This window comes from Alosa alosa, chromosome 10, assembly GCF_017589495.1.
Source record: "Alosa alosa isolate M-15738 ecotype Scorff River chromosome 10, AALO_Geno_1.1, whole genome shotgun sequence".
Classification (NCBI taxonomy): Eukaryota; Metazoa; Chordata; class Actinopteri; order Clupeiformes; family Clupeidae; genus Alosa; species Alosa alosa.
In genome coordinates, this window is record NC_063198.1 from 21,235,873 (window position 1) to 21,261,361 (window position 25,489).

Below are 25,489 nucleotides of genomic sequence, written 5' to 3' on the forward strand. Positions count from 1 at the left end.
TGGACTATTGTATGTTTTACATACTTAAACATGTCTTCTGTTTACTGAAAGGTGTCAGTAGTAGCCTACTGTAAGTAGCAGTTAACCAAAGTGCTGAAGTTGACAGTTGATGTGAAATGCAGCAATTGTTTCCTATTTTTATTTTATTTGAGTTACTTTTTTACATGTATTAATTTACTTTTTGAAATGGCATTTTGTTTCATTTAGTGAAGCCCAGTGTTTTTTTTCACCATTTAGGAAAAGTTTGAAAACATCTCATTAAAATGTTAGGAATGCCTTTGGTGTCCAGTGTCCACATGGACCGCCATGAGTCAATTGTATCTGAAACATGCATATGTGAATGTGAATAAACATTTTTTTATGAATAACAGTCTCTTTTTCCTTTTTCGGTGTGTAACAACATGCATTCATTGGTGATGGAGATGGAATTGTTGAATGGTATGCAGATTTAATTGTCTGTTAAGTAATGTAAAATGTGATTTAAATAGTCTAAATTTGTCTAACTAATAATGATCGACAACAATATAAACTCATTATAGATTTTTCCTACACACAAATATAAAAAACGACCATGTTTATTAATTGTGCCCTACAAAGCAAAAATGAAAGTATCTGCAAAAATTCCAAATTGAGAAAAAGAGCTTTTTATTTTCTTCTGCCAATTGTAAACACCAAATTGCATTTAATTTTTAAGTGTATTATTGATGTGATAATGAGGAAATGATTCTCAGGAGGCAACAGAGTGATAACCTGGAGCTTTAGTGGCTAGTGATTTCAATAAGGTCATTTCAAAAAGGTGAAGCTGAATTTTTATAAGCACATCACACCTAGCATCCGAGAGGAGAGAACTCTTGATCACTGCTACACAGAGCTAAATCACTTCCCCACCACTGCATACAACTCCAGGAATATAGAGTACAAAGCTCCCGCATACAATCTGAGGATTGAGCAATGACGGCAACCCGAGTATCTCCATGGAGAAAGTGTTTTGACAACAAGTCCTGAGTGCATGTTGGTGGATAAACCACCTGGTAGCCACTCCCTTTAATAGCCATTCCCACTTGGTTGCGTCAGAGAAAAGAGAGAACATAAAAACACGTTGAGAGCATTGTGAAGTCCTAAGAATTTTGAGAGAAATTATCAGCTCGCCACAGTAAACATTATAGCTACAGATCGGCTGGTGGCTGATTCTGAAATGAAAATGTGTTTCCCAAACTGCGGCGAACCCCACTCTGTTTTAAAGGTAATCCTTTGTCTTTCTTTCATTCTTTATTTATTTTCATTTCTTCCTTCATTTCCTCCTTTAACCGATTTCTTCTTTTGCTAGGTGTGCATGTTGCTGTTGATAGTCTCTAACACTCTGTGTGAAAACCTGAGATGCAATGACTGTGACAAAGGTGAGTGCCAGGTGGAACAAGGAAAGCCATTTCAAGCCACTTACCTTTCCACTAACCTTACTATCTTTCTTCTGTTGTTTTCAAACGTTAGCTAAAGGAACATTTATCAATAATGGCAAGGGGATGGGTGTTCTAGTGACTTTAAAATGGAGGGTTAATCATCTTATTACCTATGTGTCTCCTGTAGGTTATTTCATTAAAAGAAACTGCTCTGAGACCTCAGATGGATGGCTTGGAACCCAATGTCAGCTATGCTCAAAGTGTGATGGTACATTTTTTTCCCTGTTAAAGCATAATGTAGCAGGGGAGGCTTTGTGTATGCACACATACTAATTGGCATTGCATGTGTCCTAATAGTGACACTGGTTAAGGCTAGATTCTGCTACCTCTACAATTACACCACAAATTTCAAAGTTCAGTTAGTAGTTGTATAGAATAGCTCATGAACATTGGCTGACCATTAACCCACACTGTATTTCGTTTGTGCGTCTGTTGTACATTTTATAGGCTATGTCTCTCTTCCTTTTTCATTTTCCAAAGCCATCAGTCAAATTTTGGATCATTTGTTGTAAAAATAAATAAGTTTGTCTTAATTTCAACAGTCCTTTCTGAATGCCTTCACAGGGGAAGGCCAGAGAGTATTTGTAAACTGCACCCGTTATTCTAACACCCTCTGTGACTGTGGAGATGGTTATGTCCAAACATCAAATTCCAGTTGTCAAAAAGGTATGTAAAACTCTCAGTTGTTTGTTTTTGCCTTTTTTAGAGATTGCTATAAGTGCGATGCAATGTTCAATGCAATGCAATGCAACAAATACAATGTATTTTGACTATTGATCAATGGAAAGTATGTTTGAGATGCTGTTTTTGTGCTGTGCATTTATGAGTAACTGATTGTCAGTATTTAATACCAACAAACATAATGCCAAACTCTGCTTTCTTTCTTTATTTAATATAAGGTTTTATTTTAGGCTTAGGCCTAAGCAATGGTGATGTGCCCTGTACTGTATCTGTTGAGTGATTGATGTTTGGTGCGTGCTTTGGCTTTGGCGTTTTTTTCTGTTTTCTTTCCTTCTTTAAGCTCTGACTACTCCAACAAGGACAGTCGTAGTAACACCCAAGATGAAGCCCCGTAAAATATGCATGTAAGTCTTGTGTCGCTAAAGTAGAAAGACTTTAAATCGCATCATCTATTAATACGATTGGAATGAACCACAATGCTTGAGTTAAAGACTGCTTAGAAATAGTGATTGCACAAATGTGTTACATTTTTTTGTTGTTTGACTGTTAGGATGGCTGCTGTTCCTGTCTTCCTTGCTGTCTTCTTAATAGTTTTGGCTGTGTCTGTGCTGTTCGTTGCACGTGTTTCATTTAAGCAGGTAAATACAAATCTGAACATCCTCTGCTGAATTCTGTTTGATATGTTTTCCTTAATTGCTCTTTAGCAACTGTAAAACATTTAAATGTATTTATTTATTTTTTAACATGCAGCCAGATTATGGGTTTAACTGTGAAAGCCAGCATGGATCTTAACTATAGAAAAGAGTTTTTGAAAAAAAACTTTTTTGTGTGTGTTTTTTTCTAGTTTTTATTTATGATGAATTATGACCTGGAGTTTTTGTAAGTCTACAAAGTAAGCCACATTTGAGTAATTCTACTCATTTAAACAACTGAATCTTGTTGTAGGCTAAGTATCCAGTCATTCACATTCACAGGCAGTTGGCTTATCATCTATTTATGATGAAGTGTTTTGAGAAGCTTGTGAAAAACATTATATGCTCATCCCTCCCTGCCTCCTTCGACCCCCTCCAATTTGCTTACAGAGCCAACAGGTCTACAGGATGCCATCTCAAACCTCATGCACACCACCTTAACTCACCTGGAGGAGGGGAATGGGAATTATGTGAGGATGCTGTTCATTGACTTTAGTTCAGCATTCAACACGATAGTACCTCTCACCTTGGTCACAAAGATGAAGGCCTTAGGACTAAACCACCCTGTGTCACTGGATATTTGACTTCCTCACCAACCGTTCACAGGTGGTTAGAGTGGGGGGTCTGACATCTGACTCATTAACCATCAGCACTGGTGCTCCCCAAGGCTGTGTTTTGAGTCCACTGCTGTACAACATCTACACACATGACTGCAAAGCCAACAGTAGTCATACCTCCATCATCAAGTTTGCAGATGACACAGTGATCTTGGGCCTGATTAGTAACAACAATGAACAGCTCTACTTGGATCAGGTTGATGAGGTGGCACAGTGGTGTCAATCTAACAGCTTGACACTGAATATCAATAAAACCAAGGAAATGGTATGGGATTACAGAAGGCAGCAGCAGAACTACAGTTACACCCCACTAATGATCAGCGGGCAACCTGTAGAGAGAGTCACAAGTTTTAAATACCTTGGTGTCCACATTACTGAAGACCTAACATGGACTGTTAACACTCAATATGTTCTGAAGAAGTCCAGACAGCGACTCTACTTCCTTCGTCAGCTAAGGAAATTCAAAGTTTCTACATCCATCATGAAGGCCTTCTACACTTCAGCGGTTGAGAGTGTTCTAACTGGTAGCATCATCACCTGGTATGGGAACTCCACAGTTAGAGATTGTAGTACTCTGCAGAGAGTAGTGCGCTCAGCTGAACGTACTATAAGAACTCAACTTCCTGCTCTACAAGATATCTATTCCAGAAGAGTACTCCTAAGAGCCCAAAAGATTCTGAAGGACTCTTCTCATCCTAACAATGGATTATTCCTACCGCTGAAATCAAGAAGACGCCTATGTAGTCACAAAGCCAGAACTGAGAGACTCAGGAGAAGTTTTTATCCCCAGGCCATCCGAACTCTGAACTCACACTATACTGACTTTGCACACATTCACTCTTCAGCACTCTCAAACATTTCCCAACTCTGAACTCACACTATACTGACTTTGCACACATTCACTCTTCAGCACTCTCAAATATTTCCCAACTCTGAACTCACACTATACTGACTTTGCACTCATTCACTCCTCAGCACTCATGACCCCCCACACACACACCTACAAGACTTTTAGCACTTTTACATCCCTCACCCTATGCTATAGACCTTTTATTAATTTCTTATTTCATCACACGTCAAAATACACACACACACACACACATATCTGACTTTCTCCAACTTTTGCACATCTCCATAGAACTTTTTATTTATTATTTTTGATTTCTCCTCCATCTACCCATGTCCTTGATTGCCTAGCCTTTCTGCCCCCCACCCCCCCACCCCACTGCATTTCTTACTTCCAGTAACTATATGCATGTGACAATAAACTTCCTTGTATCCTTGTATCCTTGTATTTAACTTGTAAGCAACAGTAATTCCAGGTTTTCAAAGAAAATTGTTATGGAGTTGCAGCCTGTACTATTGTATGTCTTGCATACTTACAATACAAAAATGTATTCTGTTTACTGAAAGAAGGTGTCAGTAGTAGCCTAAGCCTACTGTAAAATGTCAATGTCAATTTATGCTAGATCACATTTAAAAACCATGGCAGTTGACCAAAGTGATGTAGTTGACAGTTGATTAAGCAAAATGTGAAATGGAGCAATTGTTTTATTTATTTGAGTTACTTTTTTACATGTATTAATTTACTTTTTAAAATGGCATTTCTTCCTCTCAGGATTTGATTTAATTTAGTGAGGCTTAGTGTTTTTATTTTCATAATTTAGGAGTTAAAAAGAAAACGGCTCATTAAATGTTAGGAATGCCTTTGGTGTCTGGTGTCAGTGTCCACATGGACTGTCATGCATCAAATATTTGAAATATGCATATGTGAATTTGAATAAACATTTTTATGAATAACAGTCACTCTTTTTTCCTTTTTCGGTATGAAACATACATTCATTGGCGATGGAGATGAGATTGTTGATAATTGGACATTTTTGATAGCCCTGGCAGCAAATTTGCTGCCGCTAGGGGCGTGTCTAGATTCTAGGCTACATTTTTGACTGATAAGTTTAAAAAGAGTCAAGAGCGAGTAGGCTACCATGCAGTTGTCTCATACGAACAGTAGGTGGAACCAACATCGCATTCTGGCACCCACTTGCATTAGATCACGTTCACCTGTGGCTCACAGGGCAAGACGGGCTTGTCTGGTCCAGAAACCTTGAACTAAATTTTGAGAATTGGTAGGTCTCGTGTTAAGGACTGGTTCACAATGGCTAGTAACTTGGGTCATTTTTCTTAGAATATGGAACATAGGCCCCAGTTTTAGATCACAAAAAATATGACATTTTGCTGTCCCGCCCATGTAGCCTACCGAGCCCGAATCAAGACGCGGGAGGCGAAATCAAAACTGTCATCATGTTAGCGGATGGAGTGGACGCGTGAAAGATGGGCAGCTACTTTACACAACTTAGTCTGCTTTGTTTTTCTCCCTAACTTGTACTCGAAGATCTGCGTACCGCTGCCTCGAGAAGATTGTGCACCTGTTCAAGTAAGTTCACACAGTTCATCTCGATGGTGCTGAAAATGAATATCAGTTAGGACTAAATTAATTTAAGGGCTAGCTTCTAACATTAAAACATCTCCTTTTGACATGCTGTGTAACGTTAGGAATATGGTAACGTTTGTGTGCTGCAAATGTCTGACTGGCTGGATCGCAGTCATCGCATCACGTCTTGTTTGAGCATCCAGATCATAAAGTATAGCCAACTAAACACTTAATCGAGTAATCTAAAATAAGTAGCTTGAAGTAAGCTACGGTGAATGCCATTTGCCGCTTAACGTTAGCAGCCAAGTTACATTCTGCCGTTAATGAGGAACGTTTCGGCTTCAAGGACCTGCAAACTTAAAAGGCTACTTACTTTTTTTTACCTTGCAAGTTTTCTACCTTCGTTATACGATGATCATCCTGACAGTGGTCTGAATTGTTTGTTTGAATGCAAATCTCTCACCATTTTTTTCGATGACTTATTGTTCAGACAAAGTATGACAGGCATGACGTCAGGTCTTTAAGCTTCACCCTCGTTGCCTTCCATTAATGTTTAGGCTACCCCAGCAATTTTAAATGGGTTGTTTGAATGGCGTGATTGCTCAAACAGGTATCTAAAGTTAAGCCAAAAGTAAACAAAAAAGTAATTCACAGCTGTTTGATTTAATCTGTGTAACCTGTGAAGGTATGGCGGTTAGTAGATGTATTCTGCTGGAGAGAGGGGTGGTTGTTTTGGCATATTGGAACATAGGGGATTGGAAACTTTAGTAGAGAAAGATATTGCACCACCTGTAAGATTGCATTTAACAAAGCCTCTGCTCCTAGCTAGCCCTCTTTCTGAGGCCATTTCATTTTTGTCAGTCAAAGTCTGCTTTTTTTTCAATTTCTTCACATGTCAAGACCTACAAAGAGATCGAAATTACGTTTCCCACTATCCCACGGTGGAGACAAGACATACAGTATTTTACCAATTAGGTCCACAGACAAACATAACATTCAAGTAAACAATATAAAAAGTAAATAAGAAGGCACATACAATGAAGAAATAAGAGCAGCAAAATTTGGGTTGAAATTGTGCAATTGTGCATACAGTAGACAGTCAATATAATATATATAATTTCACCAAGCTAAACAAGTACACCTTACTGAAGATGAGTCAAACATGTCAGTAGCCTACTCCCAGTCTTTCCCCAGTACTTGCTGAGCAAGTTCTTCTGGCAAAAAAGCTGAGACTCACCCTGTTCTTCGAGGTATTGCACTTGCGCGCATCAACACACTCAGCCATGAAACACCTGGCGGGGTGAAATGGAACTCTCTGGTTATTGGTGCAAAGAGTGTCACATGAGCTCTCCTTCCTCCCATGCCATGCTTGCTCCTCCCTCTTCAGGTTCGGTAGAGGGGACACACTTATACACACACTAAGAGTCGGATGACGTGCTTCTAGGAAGACAGGGGCTTTAGAGGTGCTTTATGATTAGATCGATACTGGATTGGGGTGATGCAATAGAAGACTAGCAAAGGTATTAGCAAAGTGAATTCGCGCTGAAACTGACCCTAAGACCGTAGAGGTGAGTGAGCTAAAACTGGACTGACGCTTTGTTTGGTCATACTGGCCCCCTCAAAATATGGCCTTTCACCTGGACGTAGGTCTGGGAGAAGGAGAGTCACTTCTGAGCATTTGTTGACACTTTTCTCTACAAATGGCATATTTTTAATGTAAATTTTGACATATTTTATGTGTTTCTTGATGTTTGTGAAGCTTGTTCTTTCATCAATAACCTCTTCATGTCTTTGTGTCTACGGAAGCACTCAGGTCTGAGTATACTCTCCTGTCAACAGGTGTGAGACACAGGCTACGCTGTGTGAGGGTGGGTGTCGAGGCACCTGATCTGCTGCCTTGGGGGAAGAGTCAGGTCACCTTTGAGAGAGAGAGAGAGAGAGAGAGAGAGAGAGAGAGAGAGAGAGAGAGAGAGAGAGAGAGAGAGAGAGAGAGAGAGAGAGAGAGAGAGAGAGAGAGAGAGAGAGAGAGAGAGAGAGAGAGAGAGAGAGAGAGAGAGAGAGAGAGAGAGAGAGAGAGAGAGAGAGAGAGAGAGAGAGAGAGAGAGAGAGAGAGAGAGAGAGAGAGAGAGAGAGAGAGATTTGTACTACTCAAAAATACTGGCAACATTCAGGTACCCATTGAGTTGGAACACTGCCATCCTTATTTGTCGTGGTTGTCTAACATTCCCAAATCTAAAAGAATAATTACTACATTGAAATAAGAAAGAAAACAATTCTCAGTACTCTGGTGCCTCTTCTAACATGGTTTGTGGGCAGCTAAACGATCTCTGGGAGAGAGGCGGGATTGTTCAAACGAACCATGTTTGTGTTTCCCCATCCATGGCTCTGTGCTAGATTTGCTGGTGCAATCAGCCAGAGTAATCGTAATGCTTTTGTTGTTGCAGTTGAGTTGACGATGACGTGGTTGAAATTGCACTCATGCCACAGAATGGTCTGGGGTTGTTTTCAGTGTTTAAACTGACCCCTTCAGATAGTCGAAGAATTAGACTAATTGCGGAGGGCAAGCAATAATGAAGAGGGAAGAGGGGGCACATGTTTGAGTGAGTAAGATTACAGGAGAGATTCAGGAACAACACACACACACTCACACCCTTGTGAAACACATACTCCCACCTTTACCTTGTGAAATTCTGGGAAAGTGTCTTATTCCAGATTCCTTGTCCCTGACCCACACTGTAACTATTTCTAATAGTTGTTGTGGATACGGTTTCTGTTTCCATGGAAAACAGAACAAAATGCTGGTTCAAAGGTTGTGGTTAGCAGTTCTTCATTGAATTCTGACCTTAGTGTGTGTTTTTTAATTGAAATTAGAGAGGAGGCATGCAATTTGCTACAGCAAGAGGACATATCTAAGAAAAAATATTTGTGTGTCATCTTAGGTATACTGCTCTTTGAAAAAAAAAATTATGGCAATTAAATGTTTTGCATTGGTTGATAAAAGGTGAAGTGGGGATATTCTTAATTTAAAGGGGAAATCCGGTGTAAAATGGATTTTGGATATGCTTAGCATGATGACGAGTTTAAACGTTCGTTGGGGAGCAAATAAACGCTAATTCGATGCATTCTAAACTTGCCTGTTTTTAGCCGATGCTTCCAAAACACTGGTAGCGATAGGACATTTCTTATGGTAAAAAGATTGCTCATTTTAAACCATTTACGAGGCTCAAAGTAGCCTGACACTTCTTTGGTAGTATGATGAGGGTCCTACGATATAAAATGAGGCATTGACAACTTTGCAAATGTAAAGATAATTTATTAAAAAGGACTATACAGACAATACCTTGAGTCATTTGCAGGTCGGTGCCATCTTGAAATTAAGTCACTACAACACAGATCTCACACGTTTTTGACGGAAGTACTTACTCTTCAGTACTTCAGTCAAAAACACGCAAGATCTGTGTTGTTTCAAACATTTACACTGGATTTCCCCTTTAAACATAAATGTTTAAAAGCTTTTAATCTGTCAGCTTTCACTCATTTATCTTCAGCCCAAAAAAATGATTTGGGGAAGCCTGTTTTTACTGGTTCTTCCACTTTCACACAAAACAACCTAATTTGAACCTGAACAGTTCATTGATTTTTAATCAAAATTGCCATTTGAAGTAATGCATATAGCAAACCGTTAAGGCTACAGAATCATACTCTGAGCCAGTGGTTAATCATGTCAAGTATTGTGGGTTTACCAGAAGTATACTTGAAAAACCTGATGTCAAGCTGTGGCTACCTCCCGAGGCAACATGACGAACATTTGAAAAAGCACCACAGGTAGCAGTACCATGAATTTACGATGAAAAAAGGCAAGCAAAAGTAGTGGTCTTCTTGACCAACAAGACATTCTCATCCTTGGATTAAATGGAGCAAGTAGGCTTATGTTTAACTGTTCTCTGTTCCATCACGTTTCCGTCATGTTTTAGATTTAAATGGATTATATAGTGATATAAAACATTTTATATCGCTCAACTCATTGCAGTCGTTCAGCGCTCAAATCGCCAAATCGTTCTGCCCTAATGTCAAGCCTAAACATAATAGTTGTAGTAATGTGCACAATGCACATCCCCACCGGTAAGGTGCAGGGCAAATGGAACTAGAACTCAACGTTTCGACCCGGCTGGGTTGAAACGTTGCAGCACATAATAAATATATGGGAGTTTTTAGCAGAGTGCGGGCATTTCATCCTTTTTGAAGCCTAAACATAATAACATCCATCCTGCACATAATAATGGAAATGATATGCTTATCCTCGGCGCCTGGCAGTTAAACCACGTTAAGTCAGTACCACTCCGACAAGTCCCAAACCACCCATCAAGGAAAAAGAAATGAAGGGTTACCCGTGTGTCTTTTCTGTCTTAGTATTGAGATGAGTACGTACAAAATAATTAATATACAATAGTACAGTGAGCAAAAAGGAAGGAATTCAATACACTTTTTATTGGGGGCTGCAGGTGTAGCGTCTCTCTGTTGTGCCTAGTATGGGGTAGAGAATGTTGTGGTCACTGGTTCCTTTCCCAGGAACCATGATTTATCATTAGAAAACAGGCCTACATGCCAGAATCTAAAGTGCCCCTTAGCTGAATGAGCTAGATGGGATGCTCCAGCAGCTGGGTAAGTGTCTTCAGTTTGATCCTGGTGTGCATTGGGTGGATCCTAACTTAACTTAAGCTCTGATACTACAGAACAGTCTTACCACACTGCCTCCACCCTAACATTAGTGGCATTTGAACCATCATTAGGCAGTCTTCCCACACATTTTGGCCCCTTTGCTGTTGAAGAACTGGGAGATGTTGGAAAAAATGGCTTCTTTAGGCTATAGTTATTCACCTTATCACACAGTGGTTAGAGCATCACACAGTGGATATTATCAAGAACCATAATATTTGTAGTGATGTATTTTTCTTTCAAACATCCAATGAATTAGTCCATTAACTAGATGTACCAAATAGAAAATAGTGTACAAAATATGACTGCAGCTCAGTCCTGCACATTCTCTCCGCAAAAATAAATCAAGCTTGTCAATTTGTCTCCATCTCCTACTCCAGCCTAGCCTGGCGGGCCATCCTATATCATTTAAATGTATAGTCTGGAATCGAACCATTCACCTTGCTTAATCCAAGGGGCGGGCAGAGAATTGTCTTTCAAACTGCCTAGGCATGCAATAGGCCAGTGCTACGACCATATAATTATCCGGGTCGGCAAAGCGGCAAATACATCCTTCTTCAAAGGAATGACTTAAGTGCATTGTGTTGCTCAACTTTCAAAGAAAAGTCCAAAGTCCAACTCCTCCAAAGTTGACGCCAACGCCGATTCAAACAACCGCTCTTCGTTCGCCATAGCCACCTTCCTTGTTGTTCACCGTCGCAGGACTGTCGTTATCCTGTTAAGCCCGCCTTAAGACTCTCTAACAAAATAGAGCGCTGTGATTGGATGACGTCCACGGCGTCAGCCAATAGAAATCCCTATGGTTTGATACTAGACGTACAGGCTGAGCAAATTAATTTGCTGCTGCTAGGGTGCGTCTAGATTCTAGAACTCCAGCCCCTACTCTTGCACATTTTGTGTATGTAAAAAAGTGTGTGCATATTGTGTGTTTGTTTTTGTGTATATGTGTGCTTCTGTGTGTTTGTCTGTGTGTGCCTGTGTCTGTGTCATGTGTTTGTTCATGTGTGTGTTTGTGCGTGCTTGTGTGTGTTTGTGTGTCTTTACTTGCGAGTGTGTGCATGTGTAGATGATCTGGCCCCCATGAACGGAATTCTACGAAACTTGGCATGCATTCAGAGGGTGGTCATCCTAGGTCCTATGGTTCTCAATATATTCACAGAAAACTGTGTACGGCCATCTACAGGCCAATTGGTGTACAGTCACTAAATGTACACAAATATTAATTTATCAACCGGAGAGAAGAAATACTATTTTCTGATTGGCTGGTTGGGTGGCTATTAATTCTGAATAACAGGACACCTATGAAGTAGATGTAGTAAAAAAAGTTGAATCGCCGTTCCAAATCAATGCTTATGAATGGTAACCATAACAACCATAGTAGGATGACAGTTTAGCCTGGAAGCAGGTTTTGCAACAATGGAATCAACTTTAAACAAGCAAACTGTCCATGCTATCTTCGGCTTCTTTTTGAACGGAACCGCTTGTTTCCTTTGCGAGCTATAAAGGCATGACTATTGCTTATAGTGGGACTCAAGTGGGATAACGGCCTCCGAGGTGTCCTTTTATACGGAATTAATGGACTCGGGCGGAGGCAGGGCGGAGTTCTTTGCCTCTCGCCCTTGTCCATCAATTCCATATAACAGCGGCCGTTATCTCTTACTTATTCGGAATTCCACGAAACTTGGCATGCATTCAGAGGTAGAGGGTGTCATAATGATCCTACACTTCAAATATCGGGTAGTTTTGAACATGTCAGCCAAAGATACCGGCGATTATAGCATATTTTTACTTTTTCATTTTTAATGAAAACCTCAAATGAGTGGTTTTGAGATGGGTTGATATGGCCCCTTGAGACCAACATTAAAAAAAAAAGTCGGAGTGTCTATTTACACCCCTGGTACGAATAGCCTTGGCCACACAGCTGAGCTATTCATTCCCTCTGACATAACAACAAAAAGACGTTGCTCACGTGCACAAAAAACATGGCGGACATTCGTTTTTCGTCAGCAGAAAGTGAGGTGAGTGAGAAAGTGAAAAATCGTCAGCAGAAAGTGAGAAAGTGAAAAATTCTGAAAGGTTTCGGCATTATATCTGTTCAGATTAAGTTTTTGATTGAAAAGTTGTGTTTTATTTTCATAATCTTGGTTCAGTGAACACATACAACTGTCAGTAACAGAAATTTTGTGAATATGAAGTTCAGGCCTATAAACTATAAGTTTACCTGCAAACACTATTTCATACTGGAAGCAGATAGTACAGTGGTCACAGACAAAGGCTGTCATGCGGGAGACTGGGGTTTGATTCCCGTGTGATGCATTTTGGCAGTGTGAGTGTGCATGTGTACCAACGTCTCTGGGGAGAAGGCGTGCAATTTGAACAAGAAATCGGTTCTCAAACGGAAGTTTTGATTGCAACAATTAGCTAGTTCATGCACCAGGGTGTAAATAGCATGCAGTACTATAAACACCAGGGTACGAATAGCATCCACTTCTAACTGTACATTGATGCAAACAGCATACCTTATTCAAAGTGTCTATTACACAGCTTAGCTATTGTACCCTGTTACGTAACAACAACAAAAAACATGTTGCTTGTTTTTAAAAAAAAAAAAAAAATATTACATTGTGTGATCAATATGCCAGAATAAATGCACAGGGGTGCAAATAGCATACACTGATATTTGTACCAGACGGGGTACTAATAGAACACATTGCTGTGTGCACCGGGGTACGAATAGTATACATTGATATTTGTACCAGATGGGGTACTAATAGAACACATTGCTGTGTGCACCGGGGTACGAATAGCATACATTGATATTTGTACCAGATGGGGTACTAATAGAACACATTGCTGTGTGCACCGGGGTACGAATAGCATACATTGATATTTGTACCAGATGGGGTACTAATAGAACACATTGCTGTGTGCACCGGGGTACGAATAGCATACATTGATATTTGTACCAGACGGGGTACTAATAGGACACATTGCTGTGTGCACCGGGGTACGAATAGAATTCACTTCTTATTGCACCAGGGTATGAATAGCATACACTGCTAATTGTACCAGGGGTGCAAATAGCCTTACCCCAAAAAAGTTGGTTATCCTAGGCCCTACGATTCTCGAGATATTCACAGAAAACTGTGTCCAGCCTACCCTCCTTATGTGGGGCCAGGTGCGGCAGTTGGCAACGGATGAAAACGAAAAACAATGGTTCCGTGTCATCCTTATGGGGGCTACATGCGCACCAAGTTTCGTGCAGCCTGATCTTTCAGTGTCATGGGAGTCGTTGACACAAATTTAGTGAAGAAATAAAACTCGCTTTGCTAGCGCGGCGGTCAAAATAATAATTTCCCCACAATTTGAGCTTATAGAATGTGAAGACTTCCTGCCAGTCACTTCATGTTAAATGCTGACTTGGGAATCATCTCTAGACTGCATAGCCTTTTAGTGCTTTGTAGTACTCCTCCATTCTTTTGAGTGTCCTGGATTTGTGAGGTGGGCCCTAGCCTGATTATGATGCCCCTCAGGCAAATGGTTAACCTCTTTGCCGCAGCACTGCTCTGGGCCAGTTGGCATTTTCAAAAAATGACTTCATCAGTCTTTTTTTCTGCTCCTTGACAACATGCACACAACTCGGGCCATAACAACAATCATTACGTGTTGACGTCAGCCTTCTTGGAATCTCAGCCCTCTCCTGTCACACACATCTCACCTGGATGGGTTGAGATCTGTGACATCTGCCAGTTTATATGACCCTAATCTCCTAAAAAAAATGTTTTAAGTTTGTTTCCTTTTATGTTTGATCCTGACCCCACCTGTCCCTTATCACTGATCTCATGCTTGTATGTGTGCCAATGTCTTACGTGACATTCAACCGGTCTTTCCGGTAGACTTTAGACTTCCTGTAGACCTTGTCTCCAGTTTGTTATTTTGTCTACCTCTCTGATGCTCTCAGTCTCTATCTGATATTTCTCTCTCTCTTTCTTTCTCTCTGTCTCTCTCTCTTTCTCTCTCTGTCTCTCTCATTATGATGCCTTAATATCATAATAGCACATTTGTGTGTGTGGATGTGTGTGCGCGCCTGTGCCCGTGCGTGTGTGTGAGAGAGATGACGTAAGCTCTTGCTACTTTTCACACTCACTCGCCCATGTCACAGGCTGTGAATATTACTGCCATTAATCCAAGTCCCGGCCCCCTGCACAAACACATTAATGTACTGTCACAGTAGGGCAGTGACACAGTCAGAGCTGAAGCTTTTGTGTGTGTGTGTGTGTGTGTGTGTGTGTGTGTGTGTGTGTGTGTGTGTGTGTGTGTTTTGTTTGTCTTGGCTTTTCCTAAGAGGTGTTTGAGTGGTCATACATACCTACATTGGGGATTTTTTTTTCAGCCATGGTTTCCATGGTGACTGTGTGCTGAGGTATATTCATTCTTTGTCATCTTATCAGCATATTGCCTGCATGTGTACTAGTAGCGTACACTCTCTCTGTCTCTCTCTCCCTCACGTACACACACACACACACACACACACACACACACACACACTAAACACAAACAACTCTGACTTGTCTCCACCGTCTGTAGGGACTGCGGATAATCTTATGCTGCAGTGAGGCTGATTACAGGTTGTCAGAAAAAAGTACAGGTCTACGCATGCCTGCTTTTCCCTGATGCCATCACTGTTGAGTGTGTGGAGGCTGCAGCTCCATACAACACACACACACACACACACACACACACACACACACACACACACAACAAAGCCTCCAGGGCAGGACACACACACACACATACACACGTACACACACACACACACACACACACACACACACACACAAAAGCCTCCAGGGCAGGGCACATACACACACGTACACACACACACACACGTACAGCGTACACACACAAAGCCTCCAGGGCAGTAGAGGAGGATTGTGCTCCCTCTCTGTAAGGCACACAACTTTGTGCCCCCCAAAGTGGCATACAGGATGTCTGTGTGTGTATGGGAGGTTGGGGGTGGAGCATGGAAGTGTGTTAAACATACCTTCCACACTGGTGACCGCATCTATGCCAGCACTGCATATCACTTGAAAACAAACTCAGGCTAGCGGAAATGTTAGACTACATATATTGAAGTGTTTCACACTGTGTGACAGACATACACAGCAGGCTTGTGCAAAATTCCAGAATTGAATTGAAAATGGCTCTTAAATTGCAATTCAATTCTTGAATTTCACTTGTATTTCAATTGAGGTAGCAAACAGGAAGCAGAATTGCAATTCAAATTGTGCACAACCCTGATACACAGTATGTGTATGAATGTACACATAGAATAGTATGTTAAACCCACATCCAGGTCATATGTAAAGATTTATTTATTTATGTTGTTCGCAGAGGACTAATGCTTTTTTTTTTATGGTAGTCCGTTCTAATCTACATTCCACATGATTACAGTAGAATGGACATCCACAACATTATCCAGTTGTAGGATATTTCATGGAAGACATGGCAAAGAAAGAAAGTGGATATCCTCTAGGAGCCACTCCTGAGTCTTTGGTCCCCCAATCTCTCACCGAACCTGGAGGGAAAAGTAGGCCGGGAGCGTGAGTTCAGCTGATTGTTGACTAGTGACCAGTGAACTAGGCCTGTGAGCTTGTAGATAGATTGTAGCACATATTGAGGGCAGCTAATTAAATATAATAATAAAATGCTGAGTTATCAATCATGGTATGTCATGATAAATGTTTTTATTTTATGTATTTATTTATTTTTTAACAAAAACATGTTTGTGCACTGAGCTGAGGCTTGACCGCAAGAGTGACTTGAGAATAATTAACCAGAGCACAATTATCTCTTTCAGCCCCTCTCGCAGGTGTGTGTGTGTGTGTGTGTGTGTGTGTGTGTCTGAGGGAGCAGGTGATTATCATTCAGGCCAGTGACCATCAGCGATCTCTCTCTCTCTCTCTCTCTCTCTCTCTCTCTCTCTCTCTCTCTCTCTCTCTCTCTCTCTCTCACACACACACACACAGAAGAGAGCAGTGTTGACTCTTAAAGGGCCGGTGTCCTTTTACTCGGACACAGCATTCATCCTAGCCTGGGTGTCATCCTAGCCGACAAGACTCACAGCCTGAGTGCTCTGGATGTTCCTGCTCGGAACCCAAGAACGGGGGAGGGGAAAACGAAAGAAGAAGAGTGACCAAGAGATTGAGGGTGTAAAAAAGGGCAGAGGAAGAGAGGGAAAGACAGAGGGAGGGAGAATGAAAGTATGATTAACTGTGTAACTATGTGGTGCTCTCTCCCACTCATTCTGTTTGGTGTCACTAAACCCTGCCTCATTTGAGCTGAATAAGACCTGTCAAATGTGCTAAAGGGAAAGCGTTGCCTTAGTGTGACACTGATGGTGATTATTGAGACTATTCCGTAACAGTCCAGGTGGTAAATGATTGAAAATATGGGTATGGCTTTGACGTCTAACTTACTACTTTCTTAGAACAAGTAGTACTGTGCTTGGTAGGATTTGAGGAAGTCAAGTTTAGTTTAGTCAAGTGTACTGCAATCGATGGTGAATCATAGTATGGTTCATGTTTGTTGTCTTTTTTTGTTTGTGGCTACGTTTAAATGAACAGCGTTGTATGATTTGGCCTCTGCTTTGGGCGCTTTTCCACACAAAGCTACTGTGAGCCCCAGCTAAACTCTTGGGGGAGCAGCTCTGTGAAAACTGAATAGGAATGAGGAGAATATTGGTTTATTGTCAAATAGCAATAGGGGGTAGGCCTGTCCCTGTCTTTTATTTATTTATTTGTTTGTTTTTATTTCTGTCTGCTTTTGTTTTTCCAATGCACCCTCACATACTCAGTCTCTTTTCTCTCTCTCTCTCTCTCACTCACACACACACACACACACACACACAGTCAGACTCTTTTCTCATGTTTATCTATGGCTCTTTAAGCCCAGCACCTATTTTAAACCTCTGGGATGTGCGTGCCCCTTGCACAAACTGGATGGATAGAGCCACAGACATCCATGGGTAAAGACAGCATCCTGTTTGAGAAAGACTGTCCTGTGTTTGACTGTGCCACACACCAATGCAATGTTTGTTCACTTTAGCAGGAAAAGCGAATCGAGAGCAAAGCTAAGTGCAAAATATAGATTTATTGATGGCTTCTACGCTCTGGGACTTTACAGCGACTGCCACCGCAAGTTTCCATTGTTGTGCTTGCACTCTTCCAACATAGGCATGTGTTTTGAAGCCGGAGAGCTTTGCTATGTGTGCTCCAGAATTTATTTTGTTTTGTAGGCTATTTTATGTTTTTGATTTGGTTTGTGTCGAACCTTTACGCTTCTTTTTATTGTGCGAAATGGCTGGTGAAAAATGCTCAGAATTGGGGGAAGTCTCAAATGCAGTACTACCGAGGGAACATTGTTTGGTTTATTTGATCCCAAAAATCTGACTGGCTGCTGCTTTCTTTGCTGTGCTGTCTGCAGTCGTGTGTCCTGAGATCCTGTGGTCCTGAGCCAAAATGGACGCCGCTCCCTTCAGCCGCAGACAGTGGGCGTCACAGTCGCTACGCGTCACCGCCCGAGAGCTTTCGTTGGTCGGAGGCCGCGGGAAGAACACTGCCATCGCCGAGCGCTTCTCAAAGTGAGTGATGCTACTGGCTTGTCCACACACACACACACACACACACACACACACACACACACACACACACACCACACACTTTTGCAAGGGTCCTCTCTTCGTGATCTTTCACACCCATAATGTGCACCAAATTAAAGTGTCCCTCTCACAACATCACACTACACACAACTGTTAATTTGGCCCATACGAACCTAGAGCAAAGCCTTTGATGCTTAAACCTTTATGATTAAAGTGGCTGAGAGCACACATTTGTGCCTGATATGTTATTACTTGAGAGTAGGGGCTGGGCCTTACGTCTCTGATGTCTCATACTTTAACTGTGTGGTATGATAAGGCAGTACAAAAGACCGCTCGCGCCTTAACATCCTTATCAAAACACACACCTGTGCAGAGGGGTTTGCGTAATGGATGCCACACCTACGACAAACATATACTTGCACACGGACTTAGGTAATCACGTCCTTACGCATATCTACACATTCACATCTGTGAGTAATTGACAGTTTGAACTAATTTGAAAGGCCACTCAGACTGATCCATGCACACTTTTAAAAAAAAAAAAAGCCTACACACACAATATTCAAAACGGGGAATATAGAAAGTCGAAATCAGAGAAGAACAGGACAGAAAACTGCAGTGGTGTGTGTGGGGGGGTGCTGCTGTGTGAGAGAGAGGGAAGGAGAGAGCGAGAAGTGAGGAGACATTCGAGATGCTCATCGGTGCGCTCGCCCTCTTTTCCAGACATCATTTTCCTTCAGTCTGGCCAGCTGGATTAGCTGCTTGCTTTAGTGGGGGAAAAAACTCATCCTGACTGTTAATATTTACCCTCACTCAGGAGCCGGACAAACCAAGGGTCCCCAGAGCTCCACTGCTAGAAGCAATCATTAATTAAAGTGTCTTCCTGTACATGCGCCATCAGCTTTGGCCATAAACACATGCTAATATACATCTTAATACATAGGTTTATTTTGTAAGGAGAGCATATTTTGGTGTAATTTTTAATATTCTTTCTATAAATGTATTATTTTACAACTCTTGCCATCTTATCTACACTCTTTCTACAACTTACTTTCTTTTTTTCTTTCTCTCTCCTTCTCCCTCTCTCTTCCTGCTCCCCCTCTCTCTCCATCTCCCTGCTGCTCTGCTCTCCTCTTTCAGTAACACGCGGTGATCGTTGAAGCTTTTTATTACGACCCAAGGGAAATGGCTCCTCTGGCATATTATACACAAGCTCAAAGCATTCCATGCGTAAACAGCCATGAACTCGAGCACAATGGGCCTTAGTGAATACAGTTGTATTATGCAAAATGCGGGTCAGTGTGGAGGTAATGCCTGATAGAGTCATAACTTGCTATTTGTGGCAGAAGTCATATTGTAAATGCAAATGTTTCTTTCTTTCATGTTTAAAGGCGGTGGTAGCGTAGCAGCTAAAGCGCTGGGCTAGAATGCAAGTAGCCTGAAAAGTTGTGCACTCATATCCTGGCTTACACGTTTGTGCCCTTGAGCAAGGCACTGGGGAGAATGGCCCTTGTAATATAATTGACATGCAAGTCGCTTTGGATAAAAGTGTTGGCTAAATGAATACATGTAAATGTAAATGTTGAAGGATTTGGGGTTGCAGGAACTTGAATACCTTGGAATACTGATGTTCTGATCCTGATCGCTAGTCAGGAGGGTTTAGTGTTTTTATTACTTTAGCTTTTTTTTTTGTGTGCAGTCGGCAGTCTTTCGGTAAGGTTCCTGTTGGTCCGGCTCTGCCTGTTACCTGCCTGCTAGGAAGAGGGGAGGAGGACAGGGAAGTCTAGTGGACAGCTCAACCGTGACCAACTCGCAGACGCACCGGCATTCTGCCTTCCGCCTCTGTTTGGATGAGCTTAAAGGGACACCAGGCAACGTTTTCGTGTTAATTAATCATCTTCGTAAGCTGCCCCTAGAATATCCCACTTGCAAGTTCGGTGTATCCTACCCGCCGACCGAAGCAGGATCAGTTTACAGCACAGAGGCAGGCTAACGAAATGCTAGAGATTGTTGCAAATGTGTGTACAATGGCAGAGCCGGCGAAGAAGCAGCGAAAACCCTTGAGGGAAGATGCAAAGAAAAGGAAAAGAGCTTCAGACCGAGCGAGGGGGAGTTTTGTAGAGAAAAAGCATCAGGCTTGCCAAAGTCCTTTTAGGCAAGTCCCTCCACTCGGCGGCCATATAGCAACGCTTTTTTTTTTGGGCACTCATCGGGCATCCTCTTCGGCAGAAATGCGCGTGAGCAAGGCTTCACGACACCAATCTTGCTCCAGCGGCGAGTTCACAACACATGATTGGCACGATGTCTTCACAACACACCATTGTGTCTCCTCATTGGAAAGTCTCTGGCTTAATGAGTGAATGCAGCCCTCAGTGGGATCTTCTGGTGATTTATTGCGTAATTCCCAGGGGCGCCTGCAGGAATTAATGCTATGGTACAGTACGCACGGACGTACACCTGCAGGTGCGCCTGATTCCCATGTAAAGAAGCCCACAGGCACACATGTGACTGGATCACTAGATCAAGGGTTCTAGCAGCAGACCTGTGTGCTCCTGGTCACACATATTCCACTCCAGTCATGGTGGTGGATTTTATGGGCATGCAACGTACAAACTCGCAGTTTTGTAATTGATGGGGAAATGTATGTTCCACTGACATGCACAGAGTAAGGGTTGGGGGTGCGAGATTTGAAATGGATTTGAAATGTTAAAGAGCAGGTTGTGCTCGAGCGCCTTGGGCTCACATACAGGACATTCTTGAGGAGCTTATTTAGGCCTCAGAAGGGGAAGATGTTATTAAATGTGTCGTTCCTCAGAGTCTCTCTCTCTCTCTCTCTCTCTCTCTCTTTCTCTCTTTCTCTGTCTGTCTTTTCCTGTCTCTCTCAGCCCCCCTCTCTTCCTCTATGTCTGTCTGTTTTCTCTCTCTCTCTCTCTCTCTCTCTCTCTCTCTCTCTCTCTCTCTGTGTCTAACTCTATTTTCCGCCCTCTCACTCTCCGTTTTTTTTTTTTTTTTTTTTTTTTTTTTTAGTAGTGAGCACCACACAGCAGGAGTCAAACCTACATGGGCGACACATAAAAAACAAACTGCCTGAATGTTTTTTGGGGGCCACTGAGTTCGAGTGGCTGGCTGGAGCCTCAGCTCCCAGCTTGTAGGCCATACATCACCGTCACGTCCATCCCGATGTCCGTTGCTCCTTCTTTTCACCCAGGAACTCCATTCAGGCGCTGATTTATTCGTAGCTGTCCCCCTTTTCTCTCCTCTTGCCCAGTTCCATCTTGGATTTTTTCACTCTTCTCTTTTCTCCTCTCCTCTTCTCTTCTCTAGCCCTTTGATGTGTCTTCCTCATCCTGTTATACTCTAGTTTGTTTGTCAAATTTGGGTGTTTTAGGCAAATCAATGTCCTGAAGGATGTTATAAAGAGGAATAATACACATATTTGACTACATTCAAATGTTCTTGTGTTTTGAAAGAGTGGTTGTGATATTTCAATTCTGGTCGTGGCCAGAGGAGGGCGCTCTTGTTTTAGCTTGCAAGTTGGTGTGCTTTCTTTCATCTGGTCTAATTGTTGTCAGATTTTCTTTCAACTCACATTATTGGAGCAATGAATCACAGGCAAATACACATTGTTATCATCAACACAGGCATCATTGTTTGTGACTGCTTTAGCTGCCATTGTGCCACAAGAACTGAGAGACTGTCACTCTTGGTGTTTTATGGAATACATGCAATGTACAACACTCCTACACAGCCTAAATGACGGCGTTTTTATACTTTGAACTTTCAAATGGTTACTCTTTCCTTGTTTATTTGTTTCTCTTCTCTCTCTCTCTCTCTCTCTCTCTCTCTCTCTCTCTCTCTCTCTCTCTCTCTCAGGTACCAGAAGGCTGCAGAGGAGGCCAGTGCGGATAAGAAAAAGCCGGTAAGTAGCCCTTTAACATTTCCCTCATGTCCACCACTGTTGCCATCTCGCCACACTCAGTGGCGCGCCTCTCTTCACATCAGCAGTCCCCAGCTGGAAAGGAAGGGTAAAAGTAATGAGACAAAGATTGACCTTTGACCTTTGACCTTATCCCATCTTTTGCATAAGCGTTGTCAGATGCAAATCTGCTTTGCAAAAGCTATCCTCTGTTATTCAAATATAAGCACGGTCTGATAAACTCCATCTGGCTTTATCAAAATAGCTAGGAAATGGTACGCTTTTGTGAGTACAATAGAAAAGAATACTTGAATGCATGTTGCAACAGGTAAAGCGAGTTGCCAGTAGCAATGGCTGTTTGTTTGATTTGTTTTTGATGTGTTTATAGACAGTTGTGTGACGTGAGAGAGCAAAAAGACAACTTGTCCCTATCTTATTAGCCCTGTGGGAGTTCTGGAACGTACCAGCAGAAAGGCAGACACCCACATGTACCACACACACACACACACACACACACACACACACACACACACACACACACACACACACACACCCCACAGATACACACACACACACACACACACACACACACACCCCCACAGATACACACACACACACACACACACACACACACACACACACACACACCCCACAGATACACACACACACACACTCACAAAGGCCCGTAAGACCACTTACTTCAATTGGTTGACACTCATTCTGTAATCCTTATTTAGCTAGGCGTCTAATCTGAAGCTAATTCCTACCAGTGTGTGCTGTATGTGGTGTGTGTGTGTGTGTGTGTGTGCACGCGTGTGGTGGCGTCCTTGTTTCTTTGTGTCTGTCCGTAGCACATGTCACAGTACTTTTTATGTAGCGTTCATGAGTTAATTTCCTATAGATGGGCTTCAGAGCCCCTTTGTTCTCAGTGTGTGTTTAAGCTCCCTGTAGTTTTAAGGACCTCTGTTGTCTCGGGTGTTGGATTCGGGTAATATCTTGTGGACTTGTGATCTTTCTGGAGGTTTGGCTGTAGCTAGCTGTAGTTGTTTGCATGGTAGCGTTCTGTGCTTTTGTGCCTTTCTTCTGGGTCATTGTCAAAACTCTTTGTGTGTGTGACTCAGTGAAGTCACCTGTGTTTTAAACATCAGTCTGTATTCACAAACACATGAAAAAAGTTTCAAGAAGGGACGCCAAAAAACAACAACTGATTAAGCAGCATCATGCATAAATACAAGGTAATGTTCTCATTTTTATTCTCAGTGACCAGGCCAATGATAATGTGTGTGTTGAGGAGCAAGAGCAGAATGCTTGCTTGTTACTACTTACTAGTTATATTATATAGGGTGTAGTATTTGGGTAACTTGTTAGCACTATTGCCACAGAGTTTATTTAGATTTTTTTATTGATAATGAAATGTTGTCATTGTTGTCACAAGATACAACTGGTTATATATGTATGTGTATATATATACTGCTCAAAAAAAAATTAAGGGAACACTTACAGTTTTACACAATTGTGAAAACATTTTTTGAAACCTTAGACCCTTTTCTCCATTCTCAAACTCACCTCAAAAGTTTTACTTGTGCTTAGAACCAGACAGTGTCAGAGTACCGATCCAGTGTATGATTGAAGTGATCCCTTAATTTTTTTGAGCTATATATATATATATACAGTTAAGAACAAAATTATTCATACCCCAAATATTGATGTAATGTTGATTTTCTCATTACCAATATGTTTGTTCTGACTGAAAATGACACTGCCACATGCCAAAAGGTTGTAAGATAATGTGGTAGAAACATGGAATCAAAAAAAGAATAGTTTTTTTATCTTTTTTTTTTAGAATTTTTATGAAAAACGGCAAGTCCAAAATGATCCATACCCTTTTTAATTAATCAATGGAAACACCTTTTATTTGCATTAACAACTCTCAAAATGGTTCTTATAATATCTATCAAGCCTCTCCATGTCTCCACAATGATTCTAGACCACACCTTTTTAACAGCAATCCAGGTTTTCAGTCAGGAACGAATTTGCAGGAACGAATTGCCATCACTCTGGCCTTGTGCTCACTTTTTTGAAGGATTGAGGTCTGGACTCTGGCTCTGCCACTCTAAAATGTTGATATTGTTAACCATTTCTTGCCTTGTTTGGCTGTATGTTTTGGATCATTGTGTGGTTTAGTGGTCCAATGATGCCCATTGGGGCAGGTCTCTTGGCAGACTGCCTGATCTTTTCCACCAAAAATCTCAATGTAGCCCCTTGTTTTAGTGTTACCGTTTACTTTGAGAAGTTCACCAGGTTCCATTGTCTAAAAAAACACCCAAAACTAAAACATTTCTATAGTTATTTTCCACATTGTGGATGGTGTTTTGGTGGTTGAAATTTTGACTCCATCTAAAAATGGATCACTTGGTCATCTTGGATGCTGATCATGGATCACTCTTCTCCAAACATGCACAACTCAACTCAGTCTTAACCTTTATAAGGGCACACCTGGACAAAGAATTTAGCTTTCGCTGGATTTCTTTTTGACCCAGGGACATGGCCTGAGATTGGCATAGAAACATTACATTCCAATGACACCATGTCCATTTCAATTGTGGGGGTTAGAAAAGTATTATTTTGGGATGTTTTTCAACCAGGGGGACCTGGTGACCTTCTTAAAGTAAACGGTAACACTAAAGCAAGATGCTACACTGAGATTCTGGAGGGAAAGATCAGGCAGTGTGCCAAGAGACATGCCCCAATAGGCATCATTGGACAATTAAACCATACAATGATCCAACACATACAGCTAAACAAAGCAAGAAATGGTTAACAGAGAACAATGTCAACATTTTAGAGTGGTCTAGCCAGAGTACAGACCTCAATCAGTCAAAAAAGTTAGCACAAGGCCAAAGTGATGACAAATAATTCCTGCCGTTCCTGCCTCAAAACCCATATTGCTGCTAAAAAGGTGCATTTTGATTCCATGTTTCTACCACATTGTCTTATGCCAAAAGGTTGTGTGGCAGTGTCATTTTCAGTCAGAAAAAAAACATATTGGTCAAGAGAAAATCAACATTACATCAATATTTGCCAGGGGTATAAATAATTTTGTTCTTAACTGTGTGTGTATGTATATATATATATATATATATATATATATATATATATATATATATATATATATATATATATATATATATATGAATTTAATAAATCCAAAAACAGCTATTGCTTTCTACAGTTCTGTCACTTCAAATGCCCACGAGCCTTATCCTCAGGAGCCTTCCAGTTCCTACATTGTAGCCAATATGTCTGATGAAAGCATAAT

General features: G+C 41.4%; 1 protein-coding gene across 3 annotated transcripts in view; it reads left to right on the forward strand.

The window, feature by feature from the left end:
- The first annotated feature begins 5,490 nt into the window (after positions 1-5,490).
- LOC125301845 (LIM domain and actin-binding protein 1-like) overlaps positions 5,491-25,489 on the forward strand; it is a 44,562-nt gene continuing 24,563 nt past the window's right edge. For 2 of the 3 annotated variants that reach the window (XM_048254649.1, XM_048254651.1), the window contains exons 1-3: positions 7,303-7,446; positions 18,080-18,236; positions 22,128-22,173. In XM_048254649.1, the coding sequence (XP_048110606.1) occupies positions 18,115-18,236; positions 22,128-22,173 (168 nt within the window). In that variant the 5' untranslated portion in view covers positions 7,303-7,446; positions 18,080-18,114. Of the gene's footprint in view, positions 5,882-7,302; positions 7,447-18,079; positions 18,237-22,127; positions 22,174-25,489 lie in introns of those variants that run through there. The other variant, XM_048254650.1, reaches the window with a different exon arrangement.